General features: G+C 35.4%; 1 protein-coding gene across 5 annotated transcripts in view; it reads left to right on the forward strand.

The window, feature by feature from the left end:
• The window catches only part of LOC106877521 (retinoblastoma-associated protein), an 82,510-nt gene that overhangs the window by 4,204 nt on the left and 66,274 nt on the right, over nucleotides 1–12,032 (forward strand). For all 5 annotated transcript variants that reach the window (XM_052966334.1, XM_052966330.1, XM_052966331.1 and 2 more), the window contains exons 3-5: nucleotides 8,427–8,604; nucleotides 10,137–10,192; nucleotides 10,984–11,052. In XM_052966334.1, coding sequence (XP_052822294.1) covers nucleotides 8,427–8,604; nucleotides 10,137–10,192; nucleotides 10,984–11,052 — 303 coding nt within the window. The remainder of the gene's footprint in view (nucleotides 1–8,426; nucleotides 8,605–10,136; nucleotides 10,193–10,983; nucleotides 11,053–12,032) is intronic.

A 12,032-nucleotide genomic window follows, 5' to 3' on the forward strand; every position in this document is an offset into this window, starting at 1 on the left:
ATATATATATATATATATATATATATATATATATATATGTGTGTGTGTGTGTGTGTGTGTGTGTGTGTGTGTGTGTGTGTGTGTGTCTGAAGGAAATTGAAGATGTTTACCACACTGCAAGCACTTGAACCCTATCCAGCCTCAACTTGATCAGTTGAAAAAGAAATCCTGAAATGCAATTCTCAGTAAGTCTCAATATGCAAGACAGTATCATGAAGCATAAAGAATTTATGTATATTATGTCAGCTATATGCATTAAAATTTTGCCAGAGTGAAGAATAATACTCACAGAAATATTATTCTTAGAGACAAGAGTGTACTTATATAATGACAAAGCAAGATCTCAGATGGTTTGAAGAAACAACTTGGTGACAGCAGTGAGTCCCTCTTAAAATTGGCACTTTCAGTAATGGAAAATAAACACTGATTCAAAACATGACAATGAGAAGAAAGAGAAACCACAGCAGTTACAAATATAAAAATGAACTCTGAGGCTTAAATATCAGCAAAAGAATCTGTTTCATTGTGTTACATGATAAGGCCACTGTTTAGAGAAAATAGTTCAGTAGCTGCAGGATAAGTGAAATATTAAATAAAACAATTTCAAAATGTTTTCACTTTTCCATTGAGAGATATGCAAGTGAATAGACCTGATGAGTTCTTCAATGCCACAGCTTTACACAGGAAGAGGTAACCATTGATTACATCAATGTAAGGAGAAGAATGTAATATCAGCCATTGATAAGATGGGCTTGAACTTAGTAACAAGTGCTGACGGTTTTTCATCAATCCATTTAAAGATATATTCTGACAAAACCACTGCAGATACTTTTCCAGAGTTTCTTTGTATGCAAGAAATTTCCCAGTAATTCAAACGGTGTCATATGCCCTATCCGGAAATAAAGAAGCAGAGCAGAAACTTAAAATTACAGGCCTGTCTCTCTGACCTCACGCATCAGCAAAGTCATGGAACCTGATCACATTCCTTGAAGAAAATAGGTTGTTCACTGACATGGAGTGTGGTTCCTGTCTGAGGAGGAGCTGGCTCACAACTTCTCCAGGTATAAGACTGGGTACTGAAACGACAGCTCAGTCATTTAAATCTTGATGTGATTCATCTTTGCCAAATCATTTGATAAAGTTGATAATGAAATGATGTGTCACAAACTGTGTGATTTTGACATAGTTGGAAAACTAAAGGAATGGCTGCATGGCTTTTAAAAGGTAGGAGTCAGGAAGTTGCAACCAATAGTGCATTCTGAGGAGACATCAATTTGTAGAGGAGTCCCTCAGGGAACTGTATTGAGACCACTATTGTTTGTGTTGGCACTCTCAGAATGCTTTCATTTACACAATTATTGTCTTCAGCTGTGCTGATGATACAAAAGTATCACAGGCAGTCATGAATTTTGATAATAATGCAAAACTACAGGAAGATCTGAAGGAAACGTCATACAGTTCAATGCTGAAAAATTTCAAGTGCTTCATTATCAGCTTATAAACAGAATGTGATCGGAATACACAGGACCAAGGACTATGCATTCTCTGAGTCAAAATCAGTGTGTAATCTAAGAATGTACATGAATAATGGTGCCTCATTCCACGTACTTATTACTAAGAGGGGAACAATGTACAGGTGACTGGCTAGTTGGATTCTGAAATCATTTAGAAGATTCCCAAATATGGTCATTAGCTAGAGTTAACAGAGGAGCTTGAGGCAATACAATGTTGGTACACTAGAAAATTGCCTCGGTGCAACAGATGAGCAACTGGCAGAGAGTAAAAGAGATAAGGGTCCATGCTAAGCAGTCATGAAATAGAACAGAGGTTACAGTTGCTTAAAAGAGGCTCTTTTTCATATCTGGAAACCTAAATTTCCACAGTAGAGACAACTTGTTGACAGCAGCCCAGACTTTAACAGTGCATGTTTTTACGTCACTGATTGGATGGAACTTCCACTCACATGCTAAGAATTGTTTTGAATGTCACTTGGAGAGATTGCTTGACTAATGAATGGTTGTATGGGAACTTGTCCTCCAGTATCAGAGACATCATCAAAGAGTGTAGAGTCAGATTTGTAGGGCATTGCTGGAGAGCTAAAGACAAAATTGTTAGTGAAGTTTTTTTTTTTTTTTTTTTTTTTTGTGGGAGCCTACACAAAGAAGACTTAGCAGTGGATGACAAGCGAAGACCTATGTCCAGCAGATTTGTGACAACATGAACTGCTGAATATGATGAACAATAGAATTGGATGACAACAGAAAGTCACTGCAATCCATACAGGCAGTGCAACCAGATTATAATTACACACACATAGTTCAAATTTATAGAAAACAAAGACGAAGATAGGTTTAATACTCAGGAATATTGTAAAAATCGTTGATGTTTTGAGATTACATTCTTTGACAAAGGGATGAGAGGGGAAAAAACGGAGAGAGAAAAATGTAGGGATTAATGGTTCAATATGATGAAATGGTTGGAAGAAAGAAGCCATATATATATATATATATATATATATATATATACATACATGCACACACACACACACACATATATATATATATATATATATATATATATATATATATATATATATATATATATATATATATATATATGCACATACATATATGGAAGATTCCCATCTCTCATCTACCTCTTGAGCACCTCTCTTTCACTCATTTCCCCATTCTCTCAAATCATCTCATCCCTCAATCAATCAATGCACTAGCTCTACATGTGAAGGACTATATTGGTTTCTCTTTTATTTACCTCTGCACATTTTTCTTCCTCCATCCATCTCTCAGCTCACTTCATTCATCATCCTATCATATCTCTCATCTGTCCATGCTCATCACTGTGTCCACTTACACATCTGTTGTCTCATCACTTGTGATGTTCATTTGCTTGGCTGCTGCCATCCTTTACTCTTTGCCTGTCAGTGTCCGTTTTACTCTCTTCAGCTTCTTTGCTTCTTCTCTTCTCAACGAGTCTTTCTGGAACCTCACCATCCTCATCCAGTCTCTGTCTTTCATGTTCCCTTCCTTATTCACCTTCAATTTTGCTTTTTTATTTTGGGGGTAGCCCTGCTAGGTACAGTCATGGTTGTATTGTTAAGAGTTTTACTGCACAGCCACATAGTTTTGGGTTCTGTACCACTGCACCTCACCCTATGCAAGTATCTTCTGCTATGACTCAGGTTCAAACAATATCTTGTGAGGGAATTTAGTAAATGAAAACTGTATGAAGCCAGTCTTATTCATCTTGTATATATGTGTGTGTGTGTGTTTGAATATCAGTCATCATTCATTTAGCATGTTTTGCATGCTGGTATGAGTAAGACAGTGTAGAACTGGTAAACTGGAGAGTTGCACCAGGCCCCAGTCTGTTTTGGCTTGGTTTCCTATGGCTGGATGCCCTTCCTAATGCCAACCACTCCACAGTGTATCGCCTTTTACATGTCACCGGCATGGGTTCCTTTTGCGTGTCACTAGCACAGGTGTCTTTTGCATGTCGCCGGCACAGGTACCTTTTATGTGTCACTAGCATGGGTGCCTTCTATGTTTCACCAGCATGAGTGCTTTTTACATGTTACTGGTGTGGTGCATCTCGTGTGTCACTGGTATGAATGCCCTTCACATGCACCGGCACTGGCCATGGCTGTGATTTCACTTAGTTTGGCATGTCTTTTCAAGTCTCGGTCACTTGTCATCACTTCTGTGAGACTCATATTTTGTTTGTTACCATTTAAGGGAAACAGTGGTAATGTTTACATTTTGTGATAACATCATGACCTGTCTTTTTGTGCTTACAGAGATCTTGGAATACAAAAATCCCTTAATTGATAAACAGGTGAAGTCTAAGTCTTACTTCAAAATCATTTCCTGTCAAAGCAATGCTAGAATGGAAAAATGAATGTTAAAGCATAATGATGCACATTGGCTCCCGTGCCGGTAACACTTGAAAAGCACCATTCGAGCATGATCATAGCCAGCGTCGCCATACCGGCACATGTGCCAGTGGCACATGAAAAACAACATTCAAGCGTGGTCGTTGCCAGAACCGCCTGACTGGCCCTCGTGCTGGTGGCATGTAAAAAGCACCCACTACACTCTCGGAGTGGTTGGCATTAGGAATGGCATCCAGCTGTAGAAACTTTGCCAGACCAAATTGAGCCTGGTGCAGCCTCTGACTCACCAGTCTTTAGTCAAACCGTCCAACTCATGTCAGCATGGAAAGCGGACGTTAAATGATGATGATGATAAAACCTGTCCAAGTGCATGGATAGGTTTTATTGTTAGGAGTGTGTGACATGCAGGGGATGGTGTGAATGTGTTTATGTGGTTATTTCAGAAGAGGATGAGTGGTGTATTGTTGAAAGTGTATAGCTTTGGAGTGTGGAAAAATGAAATGCTGCTCTCTGTGAAGTCTGCTGTTCATGAATCGAGTGTGTAAGGCGAAGCTGAACATATTAAGATATTGTGTTGAGTGGTTTCCTGAGTAGAAGTTTGAGAGAATGAGGTCTTGTTTCTGCAATGGATGTTGTAAAGATGTTTCTTGAATTGGTCAGTTAAGCAGTGGCTGGTGTTGGAAATATGGGTGAAGGAATCTGGAATATAGAAGTTGCAGTGGTTGAGTCCTGTGAGAGAGGTGTTGTTGGTGAGGAATGGACAAGTGTTACAATGGGACCAAGAACAAGGGAATATCCAAGAAAAGCAGGAGAGGATGATGGAAAGGAGCTATAGACTAATAAATTGCATGGGTTGGGTTCACTCAAATGAAGTGGATTAAGTAAATGGAAGACAGTGGTAGAATTGGACTGGGGGAGGTAGAGGTCATGTTTGATGTGAGTGGAGTGAAATAAGGGAAAGTCAAGGTTAGAATGACACTTGGTGCATTTATCAAAGGTGGTGGTGGTGGTGAGAATGTAGTCATGGGTTTGATGGAGATAGATATTATCTACAAAGTTAACAGATTTCTGAGATGATAAAGATGAGTTTAAGGGAAGGGTGAAAGGAGTTGACAAATGTGGAGTTGTTCCCAACAGAGAGAGAGAGAGAGAGAGAGATGCTGCTAATACAATCATGTGTATAGCGACCATATTGTTATGGAATAGATCTTGTGAATTGTGAGAAGATTTGGATCTCAATGTAGCCAACAAACAGTTCCCAAAGCAACTCCAGATTATTGTTGATGGAATCATTTAACTGCAAAAGAAAGACAACTGTCTTTCTTTTGCAGTTATGGGGGAGAGTATGGCTACTGGGTTGGAAGATGATCTGATGGTTGAGGAATTGTTTGGGGATGCAAAGGGACCATCATTGTGAGGAATGACAGGAGATAAAGATTTAATGTCCATTGTTAAAAGGGGACAGGAAGGAAAAAAAAGTTGAAAGGCATGGTTGATGTCATAGATGTGAAACAGGAGGGAAGCGACTAAGGATGAAGTGGAGGGACTTGGATATCTGTTTAGTAAGGCATTTACAAGTGAAGAGAATATGGAGTAGCTATGGCTGTTAGGTTTATGAATTTTGGGGAGTTAGTGTGGGGTCAGTAGTGATGTGGAGGGGGGGGAGAAGTTTGTAGATAGTGAAGGACAAGCTGTGGTAGGTAGATGTGGAGTTGAAGGGCAGAGGGCAATAAAAAGTGGTAGGTTGAAGCTCCTCTGTCTTGTAGATGTTGGCACCTCATACCACCACAGTTCTATTCTTGTCAGTTGGTTTTATGCTGTTGTTTCAGCATTGGAAGTGGCAGAGTGCTTTAGCTTCAGCTTAAAATTATGTTGATGCAAAAGTTAAACTGGTTCACTGCAGTATTGCACACATTATCAAACAACTTCTTATATTGATGTTGAGCACTTGCTGTGCTACATAAAATTGTGTGCCTTCTTTCAAAGCTCTCTACATGTACTTAGTATTCAGAATTGCTTCTCATCATTGTGTTGCTATCAGGACTGTTCATCACCCTGTTGTTTCTATGAAATTTATCCTGTCTATAAAATATCTGACACAGTCTATACATCTTTTATTTTAGAATGAATATAAAAACTTAAATTTGGTTGCATCTGACTTTTTTTTAAGAACGGAATTTGCTTTTGTAATGCTATATTTTGTTCGTCCATGATATTAAGATATTAATACAATACGATGCTAATTCAACTAAATTTGTTGGTTATCTGCAATAAAATAGTATTGTTTTGTTTCTAGTGAATCTATCTTTAATCTCCTTTTAGCTTGTGTTTCTGATACCATAGAGACAGATTTAGAAAACCTCATGTTTCATGAAAATCTGCTTTGTTATTTTTAGCTGTTGTACAAAAGGTCAATTATGTTCTTTTGTTTTTATTTGATAAGATTAGGTTGTAGAGGCTTCTGTGGCCTATATGAAAAAGTTCCGACTGAAATACTGAGAATGAATGCGCCTAAGAATGTCAGTAGTCCAGGTTTTTGTTGCTGTTGTAATAATAGCAAAGTGAGTGTGGAAGTGAATATTGTGTATTTATATTTGATGGTTGCACATTAGATGTAAGTGTCAATTCACACATTAATAGTAAGTCTTTCACTTACGGTATGGTAACTCTATTGTCAGTAGACACTATATAAAAACTGTTGACCATTAGTTTTTAATAGTTGATATTATGAAGTGTAGAATGTTATCTTCATTATTAAATAACATAATTCATACAAGTAGAAGAGACAGTGGTGACATTAATTAGGGCATCTAATAACACTGTAACACGATTTTTGTCCTTGGGTAGCAACTGTTATTTCCTATTTGCTTACCCCTAGAAAATATGAAAAATGGTTAATATGTCATTCAAACTTTGCTTTTGTTACATTTATTCAAACCTCAAAGAATCCCTCTCAACACATGGCTCTGATGTTCCTCCACTACTTCTGCGCATGATTAGAGATGCACATGTTGTTGGCCACTTAGGGAGAGGCTCAAGTGGTTAAGGTCAAAGCACATTATTTGCTTTAATGATATTTCTGCTTCAGCAACTCAGTGCTGAATCTGTCTAAAACAGTGTTTCTCAACCTTTTTTTACCCATGGACCCCTTTGATTATTATTTTATTCTGGTGGATCCCCATAGCCTCTCAGTGTTTAAAAACTAGTTTTATAAATACTTCTTTCAAAATTCCATTTTTTTTTCCAAACATTAACTTAAAAGGTAAAATGTTAGAGAAAGAAATCTAGTTGTTTCTTCCAATAAATACATTTATATCAAAATTTTTTCATGGATCTTTAATATACTACTGTGTGTACCCAATTTATTATTTTGCTTGTATGGACAGAGAGCTACTGGTTTAAAACATAATGGAAAATATGTCATTTTCAAAACATTGATGTCCAGGTCACAAAAGCAAAATTTGAAGGGAATAGTTGTCATTTCTTTTGATTTTTAGATAGAAGCAAATAGGAAATAACATTTACTGACCAAAGATAAAAAATTTTTTTTTTACACAATGTAATTAGCAATGCCAGTGTCCATGTTAATTGGATGAAATCTAAGAGCTTTTCTCATATTATCACAATGCTTTTCTGTATTTGGTTCAATAAAAAAGGCTTTGTCAACATTATCATTGAACTTTTCATTTTTTGTTTATCATTGCTTGCTTTTACTACAGCACATCAAGTTTATAGTATATGAAATATAAAAGTATATATTAGAGTATTTTTATGACCCATTCATAAAAAAAAACTGCCTACTCTTTATTTACAAGATATGTTGAAATTTATCAAATATGTTTTCTATGTAAATGTTTGCATTTTATTAAAACTATATAGTTGTCTTATTAAGAAACTGTTATAATTCTATTCTCTATGCCAAGATTACATTACATGATGTCTTTTGTTAATTATTGAATCTATATATATTTCTTTACAGAAAGTAGTGTGTTTACCTCAGCTCTTCATCTTTAATTTAACACCTTATATCTGAATCTTGATAACAATGAGAATTATTATGCATCCTCATTTATAGTGGTTATTAATACTGTGTTTATTTTCTCCTTCACAGAATATATTACTGTAATAACTACTTGTATGAAATTTTAACCCTTTAGTATTCAAATTACTGTCAAATGTAATGCTTACTTATTCACATTGTTTTGAATTAATCATATGTTATTTTGTAGCTATGAAATTTTGCTGATGTAACTGTTAATTTTTCTAGAATGACATAGTAGGTTAGGTGTAAGAAACCACATCTGGCCGGTTGAGCATAAAACAGGTAGACTGTTTTGGCTGTATATGTCCCGTTTAAATGCTAAAGGATTAACTGATATTGACACAACTTTCCTCAAAATGAACATTTCTAAATTAAATGTTTCTACAACTTATATTTATTTGTATTCATCATATATTTGTATACTGTCTTTCTACCACTTTCTTTTCATCATTTGTATAACTTCTCTTCTAACAGCTCCCCTCACATTGTAAACAACAATAATCACAACATTCAGTTGAACAGTATTATGGATCATCTAAAAACACGATTCAGTACGTTATGCAAATCTTTAAAAGTGCCAGAGTCTATGTGTAAAAAAGCCATGAACCATTGGGAGGAGTTATGGTTGAATCACCAAAAAGTCTTTCATGATGTAAGTAAATTTAAAGGTACTTGTATACATGTGTAATATTTAGACATCTTTCATTAGGAAATGTCTTTTATTTGTTTCAGTCATGCTGGGGCACTGCCTTGAAGTGATTCTAGTCAAACAAATTGACCATAGTACTTGTTCTTTTTTAAGTCTGGTACTTATTCTTTTGGTCCCTTTTACTGAGCTACTAAGTTACAACTGGTTGTCAAGTGGTGGGGGAAACAAACACAAAGGCACATACACACTTATGCATACACAACAAGCTTCTACAGTTTCTCTCTACCAAATTCACTCACAAGACATTGATTAACCTGAGGGGACACTCGTCCGATGTGCAACTCAGTGAGACTGAACCTGAAACCACATGGTTGCAAAGCAAGCTTCTTAATCATGTGTATCTTTACATGCATAAACATTCACCTTGCCATCTGCATACATAACAGCCACACAAGCTAATGAGCGGTTACTCAACTGAATGAAGCAGCTACAAGGCCCTCTACAGATTTCTTAATTCATCTTTAAAATGGTAACCATTTGTTTTCAGATAGTATGTTTCATAATAGGGAAGGACTTGGTTCTGCTAGAATCAGTTACCTCTGTAGTATAGGTTTATAGCTATTTAAACAACACCCATATCACCATCATCATCATTATCAACATTTAACCTATGCTTTCCATGCTGGCATGGGTTGGATGGCTTGCCAGAAACTGGTAAAGCCAGGGGCTGCACCAGATTCCATAGTCTGTCTTGGCTTGGTTTCTACAGCTGGATGCCCTTCCTAACGCCAACCACTTTATAGACTACTAGGTACTTTTTATGTGGCAGCAGCCCCAGTGCTTTTTATGTGTCTCCAGCATCCACATCAATACTTTTTATGTGACACCTTGGTTTTAGGATCTCAATTCTGTTGTGGTGGGTGAGTCTTCGTGAGTGCAGCAATGTGCCATATATCTTGGTCCTCTGTCATGGATACTTATTGAAAAGTCAGCAATACAAATATAACAATGAAAATAGCTGACCAAAATATGTAAAAAAATAAAACTAAAAACAAAACAAATATTGAGTTACGAAAAACAAAAGAAGGGTCTTGTATTTATGGATTCATTTACAAATACTGGTCACAAAACTGATCCAAAACTCTGCCCCTTGTTTTCCTTCAACAATTACCCATAACACTTCCCTACAATGGATAACAAACAACACTGACAAAAATCTCTTTCTACCTCACATCACTGCGGCTTATGTCTCTACAAATAATATTTCAGAATTTATATCTTTTATATATTACATCTTAATATATGTTATACACATATTAAATCTACTTCATACTTAAGAAAAAAAACCCCCATCTTTTATAACATTTATGCAGGAGAACATGATATTACTATGTTGTACAGGTAATGGTATGAAAACTCTGATTGAAAGATGCAGAAGAGAAATATGTACACTGTACACACACTTGTATTTGCATTTATGAAAAAATAAAAAACAAAACAAAAAAAAATACCTTTTTTATTATTGATAATTTCAGAGTCCAGCTGAAGCATGGTTTGGTTGTGCTCTCTACAAATGTATCATTGATAGCAGGTAAGTGTCTCTTATTTCCAAGTACAAAGGAGAAAACACTACAGATGATTTAGTTACTTGTTTAAACTAAGCAACATAGCAAATTAACCATATCTGATGGCATAAAAGACATAAAGACATATTAGACTCACCTCAATTTCAGTAGCACATATTCAGATAGAAGAGTTTTTAGTACATTTAACTCTTTAGCATTTAAACTGGCCAAATCCGGCCAAAATATTCTACCTGTTTTATGTTCAAACTGACCAGATCCAACCGTTGCAATCTATCCTACAATGTCATTGTAAGAGTAAAACTGTCACATCATCAAAATTTCAAAGCTATGAGATAATGCGTGACTAATTCAAAACAAAGTGAATAAATAAATATTACATTTAACATAATAATTTGAATGCTAAAGGGTTAAGCATATAATAAGCTGAATTTTGCATATAGGACCCAGAATAATTTTTTTAGACATTTATTTTAGAAATAAGTGTCTTACATGCATAATTACACTTTAATCTTTTTAATACCAACCTATCTGGAACTGCCTGTTTCCATGATACAAACTTTTTGTTTTAAAGTGATCTAAATTAAAACTTTCCTTTAAAAATTCTTATTAACACCAGCTTAATAATGACAGTTATTTCACTAAATTCTTCATTATTTCCAAAATTAATTGAATCAAGAACAGTGTATCTAAACAGAAACATGATGACAAAAGGCTTAAATGTGTTAACTGGTTGATTTTATATTGTCAGCTACAAACATAAAAGGTTCTAACTGTTTATATCTATACAATTTTCCAGATCCGGCTATTGTGATTTAGATCCATATGTTTTCACAATCACAGACTTACTGAAAGCAGTAGATGTTAAGTAAGTATTTGTATTTTATAGTTTTATCTATTTAAAAAAATATTTCTACTACTTTGTTGTTTTGGCTTTTGTTACTTGGCAATTTAATTTTACTATAGTTGTCATTCACCTATAGTATTTGTTCATTGTATGCTTTGCAAAGACAGGCCAATCTAGAAATGTAATGTGTGTAATAAAATTAGAATGTATTCTTTATTTGCTGTAAATCTGCTTATTTAGTTTACTAAAACTACATTTTCCTTGAAAGTATTTTTGCTAAAATATTTTACTTTGCTGATTTGTATTTATTTGGCATCTGATTTTATCTGAGATTGTATGTTGGAACCAAAATAATTATATCGCAGTAGATTCATTGTGGACATTAAAATATACATTGTTATGAACATTATTTTGTGATAATAATATATTAGGAATCAAAGCCATTACACATTTGTCAGCTAGTTTCCTGATATTCTACTTTACCATATGTTTAATTCTATGATAGAATGTCTGTGAGTCTTTAACAGATACTATATGAGATGAAGGTTTATTAGAGTTACATCTTAGTTTCATCACTTGAGTACCAAACAATTCTGACTTTCTCTCCCCATTTTTTTTGCAGATTCCCATGACTCTCTGTCACCATCCAATTCCATTATTATGAATTTGAATTGGGAACTTGAGTCAATAGTGAATCTTTCATTTGCTGATTACACAACCATGGATGCCACCCCCAAGGATGTGTTGCAGATACTCTCTTGATAGAGTTTGGTGATCCTGACCATTGATCTTCTAGGATTCCTCTGCTCAGCATCAATGTAAGAAGTTGAGCACTTCTGCTACTTCTTGACAATCCACCATGCTGTAGTCTCATAATTTCGCCATATCCCTGGCAGGGTGGCTGAACAGGTGCTATGCCTTGCCAAAGAGCAGCCCATAACTATGCAGGACATGGTTGTCATTTTGTGAGGTATTTTCAAATACCCGCATACCCATTTTAC

Source organism: Octopus bimaculoides, chromosome 3 (assembly GCF_001194135.2).
Source record: "Octopus bimaculoides isolate UCB-OBI-ISO-001 chromosome 3, ASM119413v2, whole genome shotgun sequence".
Classification (NCBI taxonomy): domain Eukaryota; kingdom Metazoa; phylum Mollusca; class Cephalopoda; order Octopoda; family Octopodidae; genus Octopus; species Octopus bimaculoides.